General features: G+C 54.5%; 10 protein-coding genes across 10 annotated transcripts; 6 read left to right on the top strand and 4 right to left on the bottom strand.

Moving 5' to 3' along the window:
* Positions 1-2,262: 2,262 nt before the first annotated feature.
* On the top strand, positions 2,263-4,672 carry SODALDRAFT_326172 (allantoinase-like protein). Its single transcript, XM_028610105.1, has one exon. It carries the CDS (start codon positions 2,585-2,587, stop codon positions 4,355-4,357), a length of 1,773 nt encoding a protein of 590 aa, XP_028469818.1. The 5' UTR covers positions 2,263-2,584; the 3' UTR covers positions 4,358-4,672.
* A 222-nt stretch (positions 4,673-4,894) lies between these two features.
* SODALDRAFT_5151 (hypothetical protein) lies at positions 4,895-5,292 on the bottom strand. The gene has a single exon (XM_028615432.1). The coding sequence runs from the start codon at positions 5,186-5,188 to the stop codon at positions 4,955-4,957; it is 234 nt and encodes a 77-aa protein (XP_028469817.1). The 5' UTR covers positions 5,189-5,292; the 3' UTR covers positions 4,895-4,954.
* SODALDRAFT_5197 (hypothetical protein) lies at positions 5,293-7,624 on the top strand. Its single transcript, XM_028615436.1, has 4 exons — positions 5,293-6,850; positions 6,993-7,121; positions 7,189-7,299; positions 7,365-7,624. Exons 1-3 carry the CDS (start codon positions 5,396-5,398, stop codon positions 7,282-7,284), a joined length of 1,680 nt encoding a protein of 559 aa, XP_028469816.1. The 5' UTR covers positions 5,293-5,395; the 3' UTR covers positions 7,285-7,299; positions 7,365-7,624.
* Positions 7,047-7,803, top strand: SODALDRAFT_5160 (hypothetical protein). Its single transcript, XM_028615433.1, has 2 exons — positions 7,047-7,121; positions 7,363-7,803. The coding sequence occupies exon 2, from the start codon at positions 7,370-7,372 to the stop codon at positions 7,706-7,708; it is 339 nt and encodes a 112-aa protein (XP_028469815.1). The 5' UTR covers positions 7,047-7,121; positions 7,363-7,369; the 3' UTR covers positions 7,709-7,803.
* Positions 7,761-8,449, top strand: SODALDRAFT_5206 (hypothetical protein). The gene is made up of 2 exons (XM_028615438.1): positions 7,761-8,293; positions 8,429-8,449. The coding sequence occupies exon 1, from the start codon at positions 7,899-7,901 to the stop codon at positions 8,205-8,207; it is 309 nt and encodes a 102-aa protein (XP_028469814.1). The 5' UTR covers positions 7,761-7,898; the 3' UTR covers positions 8,208-8,293; positions 8,429-8,449.
* A 330-nt stretch (positions 8,450-8,779) lies between these two features.
* On the top strand, positions 8,780-11,076 carry SODALDRAFT_326170 (NCS1 nucleoside transporter). Its single transcript, XM_028610104.1, has one exon. It carries the CDS (start codon positions 9,091-9,093, stop codon positions 10,804-10,806), a length of 1,716 nt encoding a protein of 571 aa, XP_028469813.1. The 5' UTR covers positions 8,780-9,090; the 3' UTR covers positions 10,807-11,076.
* SODALDRAFT_5183 (hypothetical protein) lies at positions 10,815-11,321 on the bottom strand. The gene has a single exon (XM_028615434.1). The coding sequence runs from the start codon at positions 11,181-11,183 to the stop codon at positions 10,908-10,910; it is 276 nt and encodes a 91-aa protein (XP_028469812.1). The 5' UTR covers positions 11,184-11,321; the 3' UTR covers positions 10,815-10,907.
* On the bottom strand, positions 11,214-12,479 carry SODALDRAFT_302992 (beta-1,4-xylanase precursor). Its single transcript, XM_028608940.1, has 3 exons — positions 12,124-12,479; positions 11,647-12,051; positions 11,214-11,550 (listed from the first exon to the last, which is right to left on the bottom strand). Coding segments are annotated over exons 1-3 (696 nt in total). The 5' UTR covers positions 12,414-12,479; the 3' UTR covers positions 11,214-11,549.
* Positions 12,480-17,666: 5,187 nt separating this feature from the next.
* Positions 17,667-18,794, bottom strand: SODALDRAFT_374386 (hypothetical protein). Its single transcript, XM_028614675.1, has 3 exons — positions 18,156-18,794; positions 18,005-18,077; positions 17,667-17,946 (listed from the first exon to the last, which is right to left on the bottom strand). The coding sequence occupies exons 1-3, from the start codon at positions 18,542-18,544 to the stop codon at positions 17,830-17,832; spliced, it is 579 nt and encodes a 192-aa protein (XP_028469810.1). The 5' UTR covers positions 18,545-18,794; the 3' UTR covers positions 17,667-17,829.
* Positions 18,569-22,673, top strand: SODALDRAFT_354121 (hypothetical protein; the record flags this gene model as incomplete). Its single annotated transcript, XM_028613691.1, has 17 exons — positions 18,569-18,607; positions 18,653-18,680; positions 18,793-18,883; positions 19,013-19,102; positions 19,201-19,227; positions 19,271-19,381; positions 19,956-19,995; positions 20,044-20,286; positions 20,414-20,504; positions 20,607-20,754; positions 20,845-20,897; positions 21,392-21,421; positions 21,514-21,564; positions 22,158-22,356; positions 22,427-22,438; positions 22,472-22,485; positions 22,612-22,673. The coding sequence occupies 17 exons, from the start codon at positions 18,569-18,571 to the stop codon at positions 22,671-22,673; spliced, it is 1,329 nt and encodes a 442-aa protein (XP_028469809.1).
* Between the last annotated feature and the right edge of the window lie 5 nt (positions 22,674-22,678).

The following is a 22,678-nucleotide window of genomic DNA, read 5'->3' as shown; positions in this document are numbered from 1 at the left end:
TTCACATGTTGGTGTATTGTTTTGAGTCTTTTTCCTCTCCCATTTTTTTTCTACATTCTTCGGTAACAAGACATATACTTAGACAGAAGAAGGATGAATGACACCGAGACTTTTGGGAGGGGTATTCGATCGGGGATGTAGGTAATATAGGCCAAGATGCCGATGACTGACTCCCACCAAAGCGTTTGGGCCCCTCGGCCATTCGCCGTTGTTATTAACAGTTGAGGCAGAAGAATCAGGCACGTGGCTCTCTTCTTTTTGTGCCCGAGAGTGCTTGGAGATGAAGCAACATTCTCTATGAAGCACGGAGTATCTATTCGTGTTAGTGGTCCAACGGTTCTTCCATCTCCGCGGATCGATCAGGGACCGGGACGAGGCAGTGGAGTGGAGGGGGAGAAGAGGAAGAAGCATCGCCACGCATCTTCAGCATTCCCGTGGAGGTGAACTGAAACCACTACCCTAGAACACACCGAGTAGAGTGTAGAACGGTTTGACCCGATTTAGTGTCACAGAACGGACATGGCGGCGATGCCCGCGTGATAAAACCCCGACTTCGTGTGTATTCGTACGAAGGACGAAGTAAGCCCTGTCAGGCGAGCATGCTTAGACCTGTGGTCCCAGGAAAGACGGTCTACAGAGTCGTTCGTTCTAGGCTTCCCTTGTCGTTGTACGGAGTAAAAGAAAAAGAGGTGGAAAAAAAAATGGAAAAAAAGAGAACAAGAAAAAAAAAGAAAAAAAAAATTCGTTCCTCTGGGCGACGTGGCGCTCGGAGTTGTGAGGACCAATCCCAGACACAGAGAGCGTGAAGTTTACTCGATAATTACTCGATGGAAATTCAGTTGAGTTGCGAATGACCCTATCTTGAGATTTTTATGCCAAGGGGCAAAGGGGTCGGGTCTTTGCGTTTGTCGGTACGTGTACAACGTCCAGCCAGTTAACATCCAGCCGCGGGTCAAGGGTTCCCTTAATTTCCAGGTTGTTCGTCAGATCCACGGGATTTAGTCCGAAGCACGGATACGGAAAATAAAGAGGGCCAACCGGCCTTCGGGGTCTTCAGGACAATGGGCGTTTTTGGACGTACCTACCTTAGTGGAGTACTTCTCATAAGTTGCAAGGTTGTTTCGCAGCGAGACGACCGAGTAAGGTAATTACGGAGCACGTCCTTCGTACGGAGCAAAGGGAAGGCGTCGTCAGCCTGTTTGATTGTTTGTCTGAATCTGGAAGGAAAGATAAAGATAGCAGAAAGCCGGAAGCGAAGTACCTACTTCGTACATATATATAGATACAGAAGTACAACATGTACAACGTAAGGATGAGGTTAAAATTGAAGAACAGTGATTAGTTGGCAGCAGCGTGTGGATTTATCGGCGGGCTCCGACATATGGTAACGGCCAATCAGGTGTAGATGATAAGAACGAATTAGGACAAGAGCACAAGTGCAAGTTGGGAAAGGAAAGTACATACGATCGTATTCCTTCCTTCGGTCTTTTTTTCGCCTTCTTTGCTTTTGCCCTACAAGTGGGTTCTCCTATTCTCCTATTCTCCTTAGTCTCCCATTCTCCCATTCTTCCATTTTCCCACCCATCCTCCTCGCCCCGACCTAACTAACCCGTTTTCATCCTCTGTTCGACACCAACCCCAGACCCGACTGGACCCAGCCGCGTGTGACGCAAGTGACAATACCTAGATCCACGGGGTGCAAGTGCCGTCGTGTATCGGTATCGGTATCGGTATCGGTATCTGTCTCTGTATCTGTACTATGGCGTAATTACTAGTCAAAGAACCAGAACCGACGACGCGGTTCCAGTCAAACATCACCAAAAGATGCCACTCGATTTAGTCTACCTTATGCAGACGTCTTTGGTTGCAGGGCGGGCTCTTCTCGCGGCCCTGCAAGAGCCGACCCATTCGAAGTTCCACGGCTTGATCGTGTTTTCCCTGGGCAACCCGAGAGCGAAGAAAAAGAAAAGGGGCTTGACCAAAAGCCGCAAAGTTGCCGTGTCATGAAAACCGTCCTTGATCCTTGTGTAACTGTCTTTTACCAGTTTCGGCTCGGCTCAGTCGGCTGGGCCCAAGGGAAGGTACAGTATTTAGTCGTCGCACGTCCCTTATCTCGCCCACGCAGCCACGCTCCCGATCTGCCCCCGAAGACGCCCGCTCCGCCGCCACACGACTCGAAACCTGGACCCCACCAGCAAGTTGCTACCCACACCACAGTACAGTGACCACCACACCCCTCCTTCGCCGGCCCAAAAGTGTACGAAGCAAAGGAAGGAGATAAGAAGTCGGGTCGTCCTCTGCCTCTGCCTTGCCTTCTTGACCGCCGGCAGCTAACTCATTCAAGAAGGACCTTTTTAACTCCCGAACCCGCCGTGCTTTGCCTTTTTCATCCCATTCCTCCTCTCTCTCCTCTCCTCTCCCATAACCGCTCGCTTATACCCTTATCTGCCGCAATCTTCTCTGCAGCATAGAGCATAGACCTAGACCATACCTAGGGAGATTTCTTACAACCAACTCAGCCACCCGTTATTCCCAAACCAGAGTCTCCTAAGCACCACTGCACCACTGCACCACATTCTCCACCATGACCGTTGTTACCAACGGCACACCCTCGTCCCCCCTCTCCCTCACTTCCCACTCCTTGTACCCCAGGTCCCCTATTGTCGTCCTCACCTCAACACGAGTCGTCATCACCCTCCCAGATGACTCGCTAGTCGTCACGCCTGCTACCGTCATCATCTCCCCCCAGTCCGGGAAGATCCTCGACCTCATCCCGTCCGTTCTCCCTCGCTCGGCCTTCCCGGGCCCGGCCGAGTACATCGACTATGGAAAGAAGCTGGTCCTCCCTGGCCTCGTCGATGCCCACGTTCACCTGAACGAGCCGGGCCGTACCGAGTGGGAGGGGTTCTGGACCGGCACGCGGGCCGCCGCCTCTGGTGGCGTCACCACCGTGGTCGACATGCCCCTGAACGCCATCCCGCCGACCACCACCGTGGCCAACTTTGAATTGAAGCTCGCTGCCAGCCGGGGCCAGTGCTGGATCGACGTCGGGTTCTACGGTGGCGTCATCCCGGGAAACGCCGACCACCTCGTGCCCCTCGTCGAAGCCGGCGTCCGGGGGTTCAAGGGCTTCCTGATCGACTCGGGCGTAGAAGAGTTTCCCGCCGTGTCGTCCTCGGACGTCGACCTCGCCATGCGCACGTTGAGAGACGTGCCCACCACCCTCATGTTCCACGCCGAGATGCTCCCGCCCATTACCGCATCGGTAGGCGACGCCGTGCAACAGTCGCACCCCCCCCTGGCCCCCCAGGGCGAACTGTCTGCCTATAACACTTTTCTCGCGTCTCGCCCTCCGTCCTTTGAGACGTACGCCGTCGAGGAGATCTTGTCGCTCTCCCACCTCGCACCGAACCTGCACCTGCACATCGTGCACCTGTCGGCGGCCCAGGCGATCCCGCTCCTGCGCAAGGCGCGGGAGGCGGGCATCTACATCACGGCCGAGACGTGCTTCCACTACCTCGGCCTCAGTGCGGAGGAGATCGAGATGGGCGACACCAGGCACAAGTGCTGCCCGCCGATCCGCGAGGACGCTAACCGCGACGTCCTCTGGGAGGAGCTCACGGCGCCGGACTCGTGCATCCGCACGGTCGTGTCAGACCACTCGCCCTGCACGCCCGAGTTGAAGCTCCTACCCGAACACCTTGCCCCCGAGCCGGAACCTGTTCTGGAAGCGCCACCCATGCGTCACACCGACTCGGGTATCGACATGACCGCCCCCGAAGACGGGCGAGACGAGCCGGAACAGGGCCCCGGGGAGGAAAGGCAGACGAAGATGACAAAGACGACGGAGCCGAATGGTGCCGAAAAGCAGCAGCAGACGGTCGTCAAGGTCGACAAAGACGGGGCGGTTTCCTGCGCATCAAGCACGAGCGGCGACTTTTTCGCGGCCTGGGGCGGTATCTCCTCGGTCGGCCTCGGTCTCCCCATCCTGCACGGGGCGGCGGTGGAACGGGCCGAGCGGGGCAAGACGTCCGGGGTGCCGGATATCGTGGACATGGTGCGGCTGTGCAGCCAGGCAACGGCGGCGCAGGTGGGACTGTCTCATCGCAAGGGCGGGCTCAAGGTCGGGCTGGACGGCGACGTGTGCGTGTTCGACGACGAGGACGAGTGGGTGCTCCAGAGCGGGGACATGAAGTGGCGGAACCGGTGCTCGCCTTGGGAAGGGAAGAAATTCCGTGGTCGCGTCAGGGAGACGTGGCTGCGCGGGCAGAAGGTGTTTTCGTACGGTGGGCAGAACGGAGGGTTTGTGGGGGGTAGGCCGGTGGGAGAGGCCATTACTGAGAAGAGGACGGCATGAGGAAAGAAGTCTTGAAGAAATAAGTGAGACGATAAGGAGAAGATGAGGAGACGATGAGGAGAAGATGAGGAGAAGATGAGGGGATGGATTGGGGGAGAGGGGGAGGGGTTGGAGAGTTATGACGTCGGATCAACGTTTTTATGCAGTACGCACAAGGTACGCATAGGTACGCACTAAATTGGGGGACACGGCTGGTACCTGTTCCGGATCAGCACTTGGAATGAGCAACGGCACTGAAGAGCACGAAGTAAATGAACGGTCGCGTTTTGGCGTTTATTAGGTACATATATATATATATATATAACCAGAGGAGCTGAGCTTATATGTATGGAGCCATTTTTCTCCATAAATATTTTAATAGTTCATTAAATTCATTAAATCGAATCTCATACTTACTTATATATTTGGTCACGATGTGTCCGGTCCGTGTTGGTGGTGGTTTGGGTACAACGTATGCAGTCTTGTCCTTGGTGAAATTGAGATGCTTACGTTTCGAGACGTATCTCCAGAACAAAGCTGATTAGTCATAATGGTAAGGGGCTTTGTATGTTTGTACCTCATTCGTGCGTCCAGAGACGTGGAAGGTGCGACTGCTGCTCACGTAATCGATGAAATGACAACCCCCAATGAGACAGACCCCCACGTTTGCACTTTCCTCCGCTTCGGTGTCGCTTCCTCCTCCCCACGACGGTTGGAACGTTGAACATCCATCCCCTTCGGTTTCTTCCTCCCAACGACTTCAACTTCACTTCGCTTCAATCTGTTCCTTACTCTAGCCAACGCCCCGATTCCTCCGTTCCGTCTCATCTTCTGTCTCCAATGCTCTCCCATCTCATCTCATCGTTTCCTCCTCCTCCTCCTTCGTACCCACCTAAATAATCGCTCCTCCTTCGCGCTATCTTACTCCGTTCCCAGGGCCCTGCGCATCGCGATAAAGCTCATTCTCGCTCATTCAACCCTACAGCTTTTACCCCCGATGTCCTGTCCGACCTGCTAGATGTCTCATTGGAGGGCAATCGTCAACGGAGGCGTTGTACCATGACGACGAGCACGGATCCGCCGGTGCTGTACAACCTAAAGCACGAGTCCCCCCGTGCAGCCGAGTCCTCCCCTGCATCCGCTCCTGGCATCGTTTACGACCACGGCCACGGCCACGGCCACGACCAAGGTCTTCCTCTTCATCACCGTCCTCCACCTCCGCAACTCCACGAGCACCATGTCATCAAACGCCGCCGCATCACCAAGGCTTGCGACTTTTGTCATCGTCGCGGTCGAAAATGCAAGCTCCCCCCCGGTGTTGACCAGACCAGCAGCTCCTCCACTCCCGGATTGCCCTCCGGACACATCACCTGTCTGACCTGCGTCGAGCACGGCGCAACATGCACGTGGACGCGCGTGGCAGCCAAGCGGGGCGTCAAGTCCAAGTCATCCCCTCATGGCTCCTCGAGTAGGGGAGGCACTGCCGCTTCACCCACCACCCCGTCCACCCCCGCCGTAGCGGGTGACGACAAGGCATGGGCCTACACCGAGGCGCGCCACGGCGACCCGGACCTCGTCCGTGGCCTCCTCCGCATCTTCTTCGACACCGTGTATCCCATCTTCCCCTTCTTCGCCGAATCCCTCCTTCTCGCCGAGTGGGACCGCTGCCGCCTGTCGTCCAGCCGCGCCTCCTTCGCCTGCCTCATGGCCGTTTGCGCCACCAGCTCCTGCCACGTCCGGGACGGCGCCGTCTTCACCCTCGGCCTCTCGGTCCCCGTGGAGCCCCGCCACCGGCAGGCCTACCTCGAGGACGCGCGGAGGGCCGTCCCGCGCCATGTCCCCGCCGCCGACTGTTTCCCGTACCTCCAGACCCTGGCCACCTTGTCGCTCGCCGCCATCCAGATCGGCGACGCGCCGCTGCTGCACCAGTCTCTCGGCCTCTACCACCTCGTCGTCGCCCAGCATAATTTTCACAACGAATCCCGCTGGCCGCCCGACTTGGACCCCGTGGAGAGGCACGTCCGCCGCCAGTTCTTCTGGTCCATGTACCGTCTCGAGGTCCACACCGCCCTCATCATGGGCCATGTCGTCCGCTGTCCCGAGATGCAGGCTGCCGTTGCGTACCCGTCTATGCCCCCCGGTCTTGATGGCTCGCTATCGACGCTATCGACTGCGGCAGCGGCAACGGCAGCGGCAGCGGCCGTGTCTGGGGTCTCGGGTTCCTCGTTTCCACGTGGCGGGTGGTTGATAGGCTGGAACTACATTACCGACCTCTACCGCGTGCTCGAGCATGTCATTGTTCGTTTTCGCGCCCGCAAGATCGCTGCCGTTGACCGGGGTAGCTTGTACGGAGGATACGGCTCTATAGCTCCTCCCGTTGACGAGCTGCTCACCCGCGTGCTGGCGCAGAGGGACGCGCTCCCGGCCTATCTTGCCCGTGCGCAACCTCCGTCTCATGACATTGAGTCCAACTTGTGTGGGTTTCAGGTTGCTAATATCGCTTGTACCATTCAGGTCCGTATTACCATTGAGCCTAGGGGTTTTCTTTTTCTTTTTCTTTTCTTTTCTTTTCTTTTCTTTTTTTCCCATTCTTTTGTTTTCATGCTCATGTCGGTATGCCCCGTGTAATAAAAGGCCGACTGACTCTCCTTCATAGCTTCTGAGAATGACCTCCTTCTCCTGCCAGGACGTAAAGTTCAGAGATGCCTGCCGCGCCGCTACCGAGCTGATCGAGGACATGTCCCAGACGCCGGTGGATTATCTCCGGGCCATCGGCTCTCCCATGGTAGCGTCACCCTGACCCGTTTTACGATCGCAGCCCCGGCCAGTCAAGACTGACAGACTTCCCCCAGCTACAGGAATTGGCCGGCGTCGGCCACATGCTGACTAGCTTCATTGGACGCCAACTCCATCCCACCGAGTATCAGCACCTGCGGGAAGTCATGTGAGCAAAAAGAAAAGAAATCCACAAAGTCGCCTACCTACTTGGGTCGGATGAGATGAAACTGACCCGCTTCGCGTGATAGACGAGCCATGGCCATCTTCCTCGAGAACCTGGGCCCCTCCCTCCCCTCGGCCGTGGAAGCCGGACACAGGCTCTCTCGCCACATCGGCCGCATCGACGACTACCTGGCCAAGACGCAGCCGCCAGACAGTTCCTCCTCCATCCTGAACGAGCCCGAGGCGTCGCAAGTGGCGCCGGGCCAGAGAACCGCCGAGGTGCCGATTCACCATTTCGTCGTGCCGCACGCCAACTACACCATCCCCTTGGAGTATCTGGAGCATATTCCGTGGCCGGGCTCGTTTAGTGGCCTGACTGCCGATGTGGACTGGGCTGGCCAGTTTCAGGCTTATAACGCGGGAGCCGGCTGAAAGGCTTGTGTTGCGGCCTGTTTATTTTGGCGCACGCTCCCGTCAACGACGACGACGACGACATCAAACGGCCGTATAGAGGCTGAAACATGAACGATTGAGGCAATGACTGAGAGGGAGCTGTGTGGGTGAAGTCTAACCAGCCCCAGCCCTGCCACGGGGATTCCCGGCCGAGCCGCCGAATTCTCAGATGATCATTTCTGCGGAAGGATTTACTATCCCCGCAGAGGTTAGAATTCACCCTTCACCCTCGACTGCAAGAGATGAGGAGAATGGTCTCCGTCGGAGAACTGGCCAACGAAACGGCTCGAAAAAACCACGGAGACGAAGGAATGTCAGGTCCAGGGTCTCGTGTCTAAATAGGATTCGGGCTGAATGGAGTAACGGCCCCCTTTCTTTTTTTTTTTTTTCTTTTTTTCTCTTTTCGGAAATCAGATGTCGTCCCGGGACCACATCAGCGGAACGCTCAGTGCAGCAAACTCACAAAAACGAATCTTAAGTGTCGGCGCAGTCGAGAGTGTCCGTCGCCCGTCCCGCATCTCGGGATTTGTTCTTTGAAGATCACCGCCAGTTTCGGGATAGTCTGTAAGATCACGTTCATGCCCACCAACCTCATCTGACAGTAAGACGCTCCTTGCTCTGACTTGGTTCTGCATTATTAACCCCCACGCCCCCCTCCCCACGTCTTGGCCAGAAACAGGTTAACTGACCCATTGATAGGACCGGGACTCTTAGACCTCGGGTTGACAAAACGCAAAGTTCCGCATACCTAATCTGGCCTTGGCTTGACCAGGCAAACCTCAATAAACTATTCGTAATTCGACATCGACAGCGCCAAGAACAGCATATGATCACCAACCAGCCGAAAATGTCCACCTATCTGGTCGGGTGGCACGGGTCGATAACAAGATGTGCCCCCGCAGACTCTCCTTGGATCTTGGTCCCTTTCTTCGAGAAGAGATGGTCGAACAAACCCACCAACCCCACGTCAGCAACGGAGTTCCCATCCGGTTTCTCTTGGCTTGCTTTAGCCCGCCAAATGCCCGCTTTTCTCCCCGCCCCCCCCCCCCCCCCCCACAGACGGGAAAACACGAACGCCATTGCGGTAGACCGAGGGAGGACTCAGGCCGGGGTGTTGCATCACGCGGGGAAAGGGGGACAAGGGGTCGTTGATGAGGACCCTTCCACGTCCTTACATACTTGGGCAAGCCATGGACGCATCGGGTCCCCGGGGTTTGGGACGCGGAGAATAAGTTATATTGACATCTTGAACTTGGCGCTATATAACCACCGGATCGGGCTGCCGCTGGACCCCTGGTCATACACGGACGACACGACACTCTCAAATCGTCAGTGTCGCTACACTACGAATCCGCGCCAACATGCTGTGGCCCTTCCCGTTGGGGAGGGCGCTCCGTCGCCTTCAAGTGCCACGGGAATCCGACGTGGAAACAACGGCGTACATGAACCGCGACACGCGACCTTTGCCCCTGTCCCGCCGGACGTACGGGCCCTGGCAGTTTGTCGGCCTCTGGATCGTCACGGGCTCCTTCAACATTGGCGGCTGGTGCACCGGGTCGGCCCTCATCGCCCTGGGCCTCACCGTCTGGCAAGCCATGGCCACCGTCATCGTCGGCCACTGCATCGTCGGCATCATCTGCGTCATGACCGGCGCGCCGGGAGCCAAGTGGCACATCGGCTTCTCCATCCTGCAGAAGAGCAGCTGGGGCATGTGGGGCGCCCTCGTGCCCATGGTGCAGCGCATCATGCTCTCCTTCATCTGGTACTCGACCCAGGTCTACTGGGGCGGCCAGTGCGTGCGAACCTTCATCGCCGCGCTCTGGCCCGCCTTCAACTCCCTCGACGCCCCTCTCGCCGACGGCACCATGACCGTGGCCGACTTTATCGGTTTCATCGTCTTCTCCCTCCTTTGCCTCCCGCTCATCTGGATCCGGCCCGAGCGCTACCACGTCCCCTTCGCCGCCGCCGCCGTCACCGTCATCCCCGCGGTTTTTGTCCTGCTCGTCTGGTGCGTCGTTCAGACGGGCGGGCTGGGCCCCATGGTCGGCGACATCGAGGGCACGGCGGGGGTGAAGCCGGCCAGGGGAAGCCGGCTCGCCTGGATGATCGTCCTGGGCATCTGCACCAACATTTCCGGCATCGCCACCCACCTGTGCAGCCAGTCCGATTACACGCGGTTCGCCCGCCGCCCGCGCGACCAGCTGATGGCTCAGCTCATCTTCGTCCCCACCAACACCATTGTGGTGTCCTTCATCGGCATGGTGTGCACGTCGTGTGCCGCCGAGCTGTTCCCCGCCACGAGGGGCTCCCTGGTCTGGGAACCCTACCGGTTCCTCGACGCCCTGCAGGCGCATTACAACGACGGCGCCGGCGCCCGCGTGGCGGTGGCGTTCGCGTCGCTGGCCTTCATCATGGCGCAGTTCGGCATCGCCGTCGCGCAGAACGCCCTCTCCAACGGCATCGACCTATCCGCCCTCGCGCCGCGCCTCTTCAACCTCCGCCGGGGCGGCTACCTCACGGCCGCCTGCGCCTTCGCCATGCAGCCGTGGCAGCTGCTGAACGGGGCGAGCAAGTTCCTCGCCGTCATGGGCGGCTACGGCGTCTTCCTCGGGTCGCTGATGGGCGTCATGTTCGCCGACTACTACGTCGTCCGCGCGCGCCGGCTGCGGCTCACGCACCTGTACGACATGTCGAGTTGCAGCATCTACTGGTACGCGAACGGCGTCAACTGGCGGGCCGTGGTGGCGTGGGTCGCCGGCACGTGGCCGCTGCTCCCCGGGTTCGTGATGCGCGTGCGCGACCCCGACGCCGTGTTCCCCGGGTGGTCGCATCTCTATTACATGGCTTGGCCCGCGGGGTGCGGGCTGGCTGTCTTGACGTACTTGTTTTGCCACTATGTGGTTTCCCCGATTCAGAGTCCTCGCGAGGTGGACGAGTTGGATTATTTCGGCACGTTTGGCGCGACGCCGGAGCAGATGGCGGAGGAGGTTGACGCGGCCCGGGGGGGTCAAGGGGGTGATGGGGGGGAAAGGGATAAGGGGTCGTCGGTGAAGCGGGCTGGTTACGGGACGTGCTGATGGAATTCGTTGACTTTATCGTCCGCTTGGCATTGACGTATCATGGGAACTTTCCACGCACGAGTTGTGCATCCTATAGCAAGTCTTCTGATTTTAGTTTTTTAGTTCTCCTTCCTGATTAGTTGGGCGTTTGAAGCTATTCCCAGTCTCTTGGACAGTAAGACCCCAACTCGTTCCAGGACTACTCTTATCCCGATCCTAGATTCCCCTCTCACATTAGTGAATATCCAGGGCCAGGACTTTTGCTCTTTGGTCATCTTTATAATGCGGATCAACGTGGTAAAGATGTGACCTGTGATGTTGAAAAGTACATGTATTGAAATTATCGTGGCATATACACAGTAACCTGCGCTGTAGTCGAGATTCGAGAACACCATGGTCGCTCAGAAGTCTTCACATGGGCAAACGGTTGGAGTTGTCCAAGGATGTATTCGAATGCTCTCATTGAGAGGGCCAACCTCCCAGCATTCTAAGGATCCAGGAGGCTGCAGAAGGGCAGATACAGGCTGCAAACAAATAACCCACGCGTGTGACCACCGACACCCCCCCCCTCGTCCATCATCCCTCGTCTCGTCGTAAACTACATCCCCTTCTGATGACCTTTTCACCAATTCCCGCTACTTTTGAACATGGGAATGGCCATCTAGCTTGCCATGAGGCCCGGTGACAGTGTCGCAAAAGCAAGGCGATGGCCCCAGATGCGCCTCGGAAGACGCCTCTTCACTGGCCCTGAGGTAAGGGATTCTGTTGCGCAAGAAGGGTCAGCAGCCATTTGAGTGCAGCGTGAATGAAGCTGAGAGAGCAGAGAGCAACAGCATTAAGAACATGAATCGAACGTACTAGTGCGTCTGGACGTAAATGTCGGATTCACCGCTGCTCTGGTAACCCTCGGTGGCGACGATCTGGTAGTAGTGCTGGCCGAGGGGAAGACCGACGCGGTTCCAGGCGTTGAAGTGGTTCTGCATGTTGACGGTGCCCTGCGAGCGCCTGTTGTCGCGGATGGACCAATACTGCTGAAAGGTGCGGGTTCCGTCGATGGAGGGCTGGTTGTAGCGGGTGGAGACGTAGAGGTTGTAGTTGGAGCCGTCGGAGGTGTGCGAGCCGCGGTACTGGGCGGAGTTGCCGGGGTTGTAGGAGCCCAGGTTCTCGATCACGTAGTATTCGACCAGGGGGTTGCGAGTCCAGCCGTAGACGCAGAGGTAGCCGTTGCCGCTGGGGTTGAAGTAGCCGCCATAGTTGATGGTGCTGTTTGGTGGTTGGTTAGCGATAGAAGCACAGGGAGGCAGGGAGAGGCAGGGAGAGGCAGGGCAGACTCACCGGCCATTGCCCGGGTTCCAACCCTTGCCACCGACAAAGTTGCCCGTGTTCCTCCACTGGACCGAGTACCGGCTGCCAGCACCCATGGTGTACTGAACGTAGCCGCCGCCATCGGACCACCACGAGTAGAAGTAGCCGTTGTGGTAGCCCTCCGAGTTGGGGGTGACCTGGCGCTTGTCGAGGATCTCGGTCGAGTTGCCATCGTCACGCTCGTTGAGGAAGTCGAACGGGGCAGCAATGACGGCAGTGACCGCCGCGGCGGCGAGGAGGAGAGACTTGAAGGAAACCATTGTTTCGACTCGTCGAGAATGGGGCGGAGATTCTCAAGTAGTGGTCTGATGTAGATGAGGATGTTGGGGTGAGGTGAGGGTGGTGGAAGAGGAGGATGATCTTTGCCGGAACTGACCCTGCCTTTATATATTCGATTCTGGGTCAGCGTTATTTGCCCACCGTGCCTCGTCTTCTGCTTCTGATCCGGGATTCCAGGGAGCCCAAAGGAGCCCGCACCGGAGCCCAGAACCAAGAACCTAGAACCTAGGACCTAGGACCTAGAACCTCAGCGCTCAGATGCTAGAATCCAGCGTACAACGCCCGCTGCGGCGCTGCCCGCCTTGACGACGTCTCAGAGAAATATCTCGGCGTGCGGAGAAGGCTTCTAGGCTATTTCCTAACTCCCCGTGCTCCACAGACTAAGATTGTCCCGCCATATCACATCATGGAGGGAGAGACATGGCGTAGGAACTACGAAAAGCAGTGACCTGGTCTATCCACATCGCGGCAGTGAACATGAAGAAGGAAGCCATCGTGCTGATCTTTTGCCGGGGGCCACTTGACGCATGGTGGGAACGCCACGACGGCTATTATTTGACGGTTAAAGTCCCGGCATGACATGGGTCACGAGTCTATTAACCCCGGGCCATGTCTGTGAATGTGATTCAGGGGTCATGACCTGTAAAGGGGCTCCCTACAACCATCCGGGGTTAATTACCTTAAGAGTAGCAGTTTGACATGGACCAAGGTGAATCATCCGCCCAGGAGGACTTTTGAAGTCGATTGACGCTTTGAGCCCCAGATGAGAGGTATTTCGACTACTCAGCAGTAGGGATGGGAGGTCTTGGCATGGTTGTCGTCGGTCGAACTCGAAGAACTTTTGAACCACAAAATACAGAGCTAAGAAATAAAAATAAAAATACAATCATCGAGCAGTATTGAGCAATATTGACCTTGATCAGCAACATCATCAAAACTCGACCATGCTTAGCAAGCGAGCCCAGACCGGGATGAGAACCTGGTAGGTCTGGGGGAGGTCTGGGGGAGGTCTGGGGGTGGTCCGGGGCGCAGTGGAGGTTTGGCGCCTTACGAGTCGGCAATCACACTGATTCCCTGAACCGACGGAAGACCATACCCCGGAAAACCAAAAGTAGACGACTGGGGGACAGGGATGCGACCTCTTGGCACGCTCTTCGCCGGACTCTACACTAGTGCGCACTCGTCCTGCGCAACCCCCCGTGGGCCCCGTCTTGATCAGCAAGCCGTAATGCGTCCTGCCGGCTTGGTTTCCAGTACCAGACTTTGTCGTCCCCTTCGCCCAACTCGGCGGGCTCGATCAGCAATAGGGTAGTAGGCTATGATGATCCTGACTCTTATTAGAAATTGATGGACAGATGATCAAAGCTTGTGTCCGATTGAGTTTATTTGAAAAGAATGAGAGTCTGGACTCTGAACATCGACCCCCAAGCTCAGACTTTCATCCGGAATGATCAGCATGGTCAGGAGGACCGAATGCGGTATGGGTAGCGAGGCCGGGGTCCTTAATCTGAATCACCTAGATCGCATTAGGGAATCCGGGGCCGCCCTGGAAGCCGGGGGATAGTGCTGTTTACGGAGAATGGCTCTCCCGACTTACGGCACTTGCGTATATAGGCTAAAGTGAGAGCGCTGGGGAAAAGCGTCGACTCGTCGAGACGAGATCTTGGACTTTGTTTCTCGGCTGAAGTCCAGATCAATGCACCGTCGGCACGGTCCTGTCTACACCTTGATTCGTACCCGTCGAGAGGAAAGATAAACTGAAGGCCTCCGAGGGTGCGGCTCGGCGAGGCCGCCGCCCCCCTTGACGCCATAGTTCATCATAGGTCATGTTACTTACTTCCGTATGCGTGGATGTAACCGTACCCCTCTGGCGAGACTGTCCACGCGATCTCGCCGCTCGCCGAGCTGATTAGTAGCACTCTTGCAGAAATAACCGTTAACCCGGATATATTGGTTTGCTCTGGGCACTATAAACGTGGCTTTGGGCCCTCAGTCACAGGCCGGAGGTGGCTCCGCGTGGGGGAAATTGAGGGGGAAAAAAAGAAAAAGAAAAAAGGGGGGAATTTAAGAGGCGAGCGGCAAACGTGAGGAATGCTGCATATGTATGACTATGCGTGTCTCTTTGAGGAGCCGCAGAGGGTAGTATTTTGCCGGTCAACGACAGCAAACAAGCGGGTTGGACAACAGGCGCTCCAATAGGGATGACTTTTATGGATCGTATTCCATGAAGCAGCGGAGTCACCGAGAGTTCAAGTCAAACGTGACAGCACCGAGAGTGAGAGACGGCTCGTTGGAAGAAAACAAGGTCGCCGTCTGCGCAGTTGAACGGACGAAGGCTGGAGAGCTCAAGCACGTCCATGGAATCTGTCGAGACAACACTGCGACCTACACGAGGCCTGACCTGACAGTTTGACAGCAATCAAAAGTGACGGCAGAGCTACGATGCTTTCAGTAGTGATCGACCACTCCTTCCTCATAGAGACCTGTCATCTTTGCTATTTGATGTATACCAGGGGCCTGGTATAGGCTTCCGTAGTTCGTCATACCGTGGTTCTGGGAGGCAGTCAGTCACACAGTTGGCCGTCAACGAAAGCCAACCAAAGTTGTTAGAAACTGCAATTGTGGCTCTTGAGGTGACATGGAGGCCATAGCATATGCTCCCATTGTGACCTCCCGTGACACAATGACATATATATGGCCCTGGCCTCTCCTTTTCGGGTTGAGTAGGGCCTACGGGGGGCTGATCGTTGGTGTTGAGACGTCGGTGTCGCGAAACTACGACTGAGGAAATGGTGTCTTGCATGCTTGTTCATGTCTGGTTGCTTTTGGCGGGAGGGACAAGCCGTACCATAATATGAAAACAGAGAACAGTAGATCTCAGTTCCCAATGCCAGTATAATCTTGAATCGCGACCTGTCACGCCCCATTCGGGCGCTCCTCCTCCCTGCTAGGCCCGGCATCCTCCCTATTCTGCCGTGTAGGAGCCCAGTTCTGTCTGCTTCTAATTAGCCGGTTTGACAGAGCTTCAAAGAACACGGTAGAATCAAGGAAAGGCGGCAAGGCGGCACGCGGGGCACGCGGGGTTAGTACACAGGAATGGAGCCCGATGGTCAAGACTCAAGACTCGAAGTATTTTGCCTAGTCGGGCCAGGAGTTGAAGCTATCATCATCTCTTACATTCTCTGGATAAATTCACAATCTCACCTTCATGTTTACCCCTCATCTTGGATACACTTTATTATACTCCGTACAACGTAATTTGATGCAAGGAGAGGGTCTATTTCATGTGCTTGATTCAACCGACTGGCCGACTGGAATACGTTGTACCTAAGTTCTAACTCGCCTGTTCTTGATGGGACATGGAGGCTGGGGCTGCCCTGGCAGAGGAAGTCAGATGGGATCGACCCTGGTATAGAGAGAAAAGAGACAGGGAGCAAGACAGGGCAGCAAGACAGGGCAGCAAGACAGGGGATGGGTTGATGCTGATGAGTACTTCGTAAATATAGTCTTGGTCCTGTGCTTCATGGAATCTACTCCGTACAGAGTGTTATGTTCCAGGGGTAGCCCAGTTCCCGCGTGCGTGTTGCGAGCATCGTTATGATGTTTCGGGACACGGGTAGTCAACGCCACGCGGGTATAGTCCATAGAAATATTCATATTCGCAATAGTATAATAACCATCAATCATACTAGCACCTACATATTATTCAAGACACATGCTAAAACAAATCCACGGTTAATTGTTGACTAGCTTGTATTTCCGTGCTTCCGTGCAGTCATTGTACTCCATACTCCCGGCTTCAGGGCATCAATGGGAGTTATGTGGCTTCGAGATTGTTGGATCTGGAGGCTGGGATTCGATCAGAGAGAGTCTACGACTCTGTGGCTCTAAAGAACTACCGCAGTCTGAGTTGTGAGGCGCTAACCCTTTATTAGTGAGTTCCTAGTTAAGAAGGCAACCCCCTGAACAGTAAACCACCCTACTCCACACAAAGTTATACAATTACTCTGTATGAGCCCTCCTGGCAGATGAAAGGAGGTGGATTTATGCAGAAAAAAGGTTCAATGGCCACATCTCAAGGTTGCAGTTAGACCGGCCACATCACCCGAGCTGGTATCTGATATTGACAAAAAGAGAGAGAGAGAGAGGCGTACGACTGGCTTGTTGGCTAGGGCGGCCGACCCTATTACCCCATCGACCTGACCCATCAAGTAGCCAAAGATCCGAGAGCCTACAACCACATTGGAAATCGGAGCAGAGCCCCCTCGTGATGGCGGAGTTGCGCAGGGCGGCCGGCTCAGACATGAAGACGAAAAGGCTGCCGTTGAGATGCCTTGAAATGTAAAGGAATAGGGTGGAAAACACTGCAAGCGAAACTAAAGAACATTTCAAGACACGGAGGCTCGGGGCTCGGAAGATTGATGTTTTGATAGGCCGAATACCTGATAACTAGAACTCGGAGAAATAAAACGGGTAGGAAAAACAAACATGAACCAAAATATAAAAGGGGAAAGCAGTGTAAGAGCCAAAAAAAAAAAAAGAATATATACAACACCGGGTATTCGCTGGTCGTCACCGACCCAACTACTAATCCGGCCCTCACTGGCTTATCTAGGGGAGAGCGGACGGGATCCCGAGTTTTCCAGTGGGTATGGTCGTATATACTGACGTGTAGGAAATGAAACTATTATATAACCACTACCGTTGGTCCACTAGTAGCTTGCTTTGCTGTACGCAATAGGTAGACCTATTTACCTTCCGAAGTTCCGATACTGCTGATCCGTCTTGGTGCTCCCAAGATGCTACGTCCTGTGTTAACCTTCTCCCTGCGCAACTGACACGGCATTTAGACAAGCTACACAACGCTGTGTAAGAATAGCAGATGGAAGGAAGCCTTGCGCTGCAGAGTTCATACATAGATGATGTCACGATAGATCTAAGCCGGCCCAAGGACCAGATATAGTCCTGCTCAGTTCAGCTGTTTCTCTATATCGTCCTCTACTTGCTCGTTCTTGCTGCGTCAAGCTCCTCCAGTGCGCTTTGACTGTCAAAGTATATCGTAAAGTTTTACATCATCGTCAGGTCTCTATTTTGGCATTGCGGGGATCAGAGTCATCGGACTATCAGCTGGATTGCGTGTCTCATGGCTACTAGTTCAGCTTGCTAAGCCGCCCGTTTTTCGGGTTGCTTGCAGTCTCTTAGGCACTCATTATCAAGGGTCAGATTGTAATAGTCCCGGGAAAGACGTAGTATATTTTAAAAAATGAAATAGCTAGCTAGCAAAAACTCAGTGCCCTGCACTGTGCAATTTACTACCAATCACCCATCGACATCGACGCGTCCTTCTCCGACTCTGATCAGAGACGTCTGCAACGGATTCCATAAGCAGGCCACTGTCTAAGCAAAGTCGCCGGTGCCCTCCTGGATGCCAGGAGCGAGGACAAAAGCAATGGGCCAAAAGGCGAGGCTGGCAACTTGGAGCTGGTTGCGGAAGATGTCGACGTGCAGGGTCAGCTGGAACGAGTTAGCAATACTATTTGGTAAATGATAAGGAGAAAAGGAGTTCCCTCACGTTATCGACATGCAGCCGGAAATCGGCGGGACCGGGTTGAAGATTGTCCATGTTGTTGTACCAGATGGTGCCGCTGGAAAGAGAGAAACTTGTCAACATATGATCCCGTTTGAAAAAGGTAGGGTTTAACAAGGCAGTGAGTCTGGCGTACTTGTTCATGGGGCCCGAGAAGGGCCTGAAAAAGCCAGTACCCTTGCCTTCGAAGGTAATAGAAAGACTGGGAATCTGGAAGCCCAGGGTGAGGCCAGTCTTGGTGAGCGAGATCGTGGCGGTCACAGCCGCCTTGTCGTGCCAAACAGTGCGCTCGGGGGGGCAGTGCTGGTCAAGCTGGATGAGGGCCTCCATGTTAGCCATGCCGCCGGGCTTGGCGACAGCCGTGGAGACCAATTCCTGGAGCTCTCCCTGCGTGGTGTTCACGGCACCGACACCGGTAGTGACATATTTAGCGAGGGCGTTGACGAGGTCGCCACTGGCACCGTCGGCAACGGAAGGGGCAGACTGGGCCGGGGCCGGCTGAGCGAAGGCGAGAGAAGAAGCCATTGTGACTGGTGAAGATCGAGAAAGATGGAGATGAAGAAGGTTGTTGCTGAGGGGTTTGGATGTGTGAGTGTCTGAGTTGATGATGCTGCTGCTGATGATGCTTTCAAGTTTCGTTTTGAAGAGGATGTGGGCAAGGGTTTATATATCTGTGATCTCTGGCCTGGAGGTCTAGTGTACTCTACTGAGTCTACTCAAGACTAGCACAAAGACTCGATCTCAGCGTTTGACACTTGGCTTCTCTCTTGCAGTCTCGCTCAACCAGCAACAGAGTGTCGTTACTGACCAAGGGAAGGTTTTCAACGTGGCGCATCCAACTATTGATCCAATATTCCCTAGCCGGTCAAGTCCTGATGTCCTGAAACAGCTGAACGCATCTCGTCGTTGCTGAAAGATGTTTGTCAGAGTGTTTGGCCCATTCACCGCTCACGAATAAGATAGAATTCCGAGTATATTTTGCGATTTCACCAGCCCTCCCGGGATGATCAGCCGCCAATATTTCGCGTACAACGACCACGCTGTTCCTATTAGACCCAGCTCCAGATACAAGGACAGTTCACCGTAGCGCCTCCAGGTTAACCACAAGGACTTTTCCGTACAACAGAATATACGGTGGCGAGCTGAACTGGCTCCCTTGTCCTGTGACTTGCTGAACCCAGAATCCTCGGTCATTCTCCAATCGCCATGTGATGTAATGATAGGTTTAACGGAGTCAGCCCTGTTACCCAGTAGCGCATGGTATATATGGTATATGGCCGGTGCGGGCCGCACCCTAACCGGGCACGACGGGGAATCCGCCAATCGGATTACGAGACGAGCCTCCGACATGGAAGTCAAGCGGTTTTCTCGAACGAGGCTCGGCGCTTACACTATACCGTTTTGGGGTTTGCCTGCAATGATCGGCCGATTGATTTCCTGAACTGTCAAGCGCAACTCAACTCTGCGTTATACCTGTATCTATCGTCACGTGTAGATTTAACGACTTGGCGTCGGTGACTCCCGATGTTTATCTAAACCCAACCATCACTAAAGAGATGCATTGTATAGCCTCAATGCCTAATCTGGTACCCGGTATCTATGAGTACCTGTATAAAGGATTTCCAGTACGGAACGTAGTCAACAAACTTTGCTTAGAAATGATGGTCGATCAGCGTACAACATGTCGACGTCTAATCTAGGAGATGGGGGTACTGCTCAATACGGTATAGTTTCTACGATGAACCTGCTTGAAATCTTTGTGGTGGCGCAATTTTCTGCTAGATTGCATAATAAGTTGAGCCCAGTGAACGGCAATGGAGCCCACTTTATCAGGAGAGGCACAACCCTTACTAGGTACGCTGTACGCCACTTCGGCCCTATGGTCCCGGAGCTTACACGCGTTCCCCAAGAAAATCTCGCCCTGCTCCCCTGACAGGTATGGTATGGGCAGCGCCAGCCTCCATGCTAGTACCGACGTGGAATTGCTGGAACTTCTCCTGCGTTAGGATGACATGGGGTAATAGTCGGCTCAAGCATCGGGGTTGGTCTCCGAAATATTGAAAACGAACGATCGAGACCAGCCGAAACCGGCACGGGGCACGCCGCACGCGATACAATTAACTCCGAATTTCAGCACTGCACTTCCGTTTTCGGACAACTCACTTATCATTCAGCAAGCCGCTGTCGAGCATTCAGGGTCCATTCCTCTCGGTCGGAAGGAGTGGGTTGCTTGCTGGTCCAGATCAATCTGCGAGATGGACCAGATGGTAGACACACCTGGTGACCGCGCAAGGCCGTGGAGTTCGAATCCCACTCCCCTTATTTTGGGCCGAGTCTTAATGGGAAGTTAGATACATACGGATCTGGAACAAAAGAGCACGTTGGACATGCGAGACCTTTTCGCCGCAGGAACTACCCCGATGCGACGCCCACTTTATCTCCGTGTCGTCGAACCAGTCGCGACTCGCCGTCCGCAAAGTTCAATGTTCCAGGGGGTCTTTGACTAGAAATACCAACTGTGCCGCTATTGTCTATTCGAATCGGGTATAGTCAAGGGCTAAGGGTAAGCTGATCATGATAGGGACAGGCCAAGGGAAGCCGTCTCGAAAGGGGCGATACGAGGAGGCGGTAAGAGGAAGCGACCGCGCGGCCACGGGAAGGTCGCCGGGGAAAGGGGCGACTCAAGAGCGGCGCCCTCAACTTTCCCATGAACAGCTCTCGAAGACGGCATTTTCGTTTCCTTTTGCCTAAAACTCGAAAACAGAAACTAGTGGGCGAGAGAAGGGAAGATGAAGGACGGGGTTGTATTGTGTCTGCTTGGTGAGGGCCAAGCCCGAAGACGAGGAGGGAAACGGTTACGTCGCGAAAAGACACGAAGGTGCTTAGTCATGCTCTCCAAATTTTGTTTAGTAATTCATTATGGTCCCTTCGGTCCCCAATGACTACGTAAATATCAGAACAAGAATATCGGTACTCGAACTCGTGAATCGTATTCCTTGGAGATTCTAAAGGTACTCTAAGGGAATGTCTATCTACCTTAAATAGTACTATAAAAGGGGCTATGTGACATGTACCCTAAGAACCGACGCGGGGAACCAAAAATACCGCCCCGGTACGCCGCCTACTCCTTCTGACAACTAAAGTCTAAGAGTGGACGGGGTCCCGAGTTTACCAGTCGGCATAGTCGCATATGCCGTGGTCGAAGAGGAAAATTTACATAGCCATTCATGTTGTTCCCGTAAACATATATATATATATATATATGTAAAGCTGATAGAAAAAAAGAATAATAACCAAAAACACATACAACACCGGGTATTCGCTGGTGGTCACCCACCCAACTACTAATCCGGCCCTCACTGGCTTATCTAGGGGAGAGCGGACGGGATCCCGAGTTTTCCAGTGGGTATGGTCGTGTGTGATAAGACAATAGAGTAATTCTTCTTATATAGCGAACACTGAAGGACAGGTTATCACACATACGTCTCCTTGAGCCAAGCTTACCGTTGTCGAACTGGCCAACGTCCAAGACCAGATGATTTTACGTGGAACTCGTATAATTCTTAGAATAGAGATTAGGTTACTTAGGTATGCCTTGGTATAGCTGTTCCGGAGCTGACGAAGAGAGATCTGAGAACTTGTAAGTGAGCCTCTGCTTCTCTGGATACGAAGAACTACTTACTCGGCCTTTGGCAATTCCACTTAGTCGTCCGGATATCAGTTTCACTTTTGGCTTTACAGACTAGGTAGGCATGCACGAAAGAACATAATAGTATTATATTTGACGCACGCTCTTTTGTCCCTTCGTTCGTGTCAAGGAGATCGACCAGAAAAATGGTAAGGAGGCATGGTCGCTGTTGCAAACGAATACTACCCTAGCCAACCTCACTAATCGTCGCAGATTGAACTGAGATGGGCAAACACAGATGATGGGCATGCCACTCATATATTGGTTTACAGAAAACAGGTTTAAATTTAAGTAAGTTGAATTTCCCCCATACCACGAAGGAACAGACGCGTCAATAATCCATAATCCGCGCGTCCCCTTCGCTCGAGACCCCTTACACGTGTACAACCGAATTGGGAACGGATAGGAGCCATGTTTATCTTGCCTTGCTTTCAACAATTCCCTGGGTAGCATCCAGTTTCGATCTTTTAACAGTCCCCCGGGAGCTGACGTACCCAGCCGTGAAAGCCAATGCGGACGACGATCTTCGAGAAGGGGTATTGCGGAAGGATCACGACTGCCTTGTTCGGTCAACGGAACGAAAAAACGAAACTTCTGAAACGACATTGATCGACGGGACCATCCGGGATGACCTCTGGACAGGAACGAGGTGGGTTAGTTGAGACGCCGTCCCCGCGACCGGAACCAGTATTTAGGGCGATGATCACCCCTTCCCCCAGGCCTCACCAGAGGTGAGCCACGAAATCTTACTTGACATACCACAGATTGGAAACCACTGGTGAGTCCCCATCCATGTTAAATGAAAATTCGTTTCATGTCTGGTTCCCGGTGATGGGTTTTTTTTGTCACGTTCACGACAATGATCGACGGCGGAAGCCCTCGCGACCTTGTTCTCACGCGCCAGCCGGGCGGGAGAGCGTCCCGCCATTAATTGATGGATTGCTGGTCGTCTCAAATAAGAAGTAAGTGGG

The sequence above is a fragment of the Sodiomyces alkalinus genome (genome assembly GCF_003711515.1).
Source record: "Sodiomyces alkalinus F11 unplaced genomic scaffold SODALscaffold_1, whole genome shotgun sequence".
Lineage (NCBI taxonomy): Eukaryota > Fungi > Ascomycota > Sordariomycetes > Glomerellales > Plectosphaerellaceae > Sodiomyces > Sodiomyces alkalinus.
This window is presented reverse-complemented; position numbering and strand designations above follow the sequence as displayed.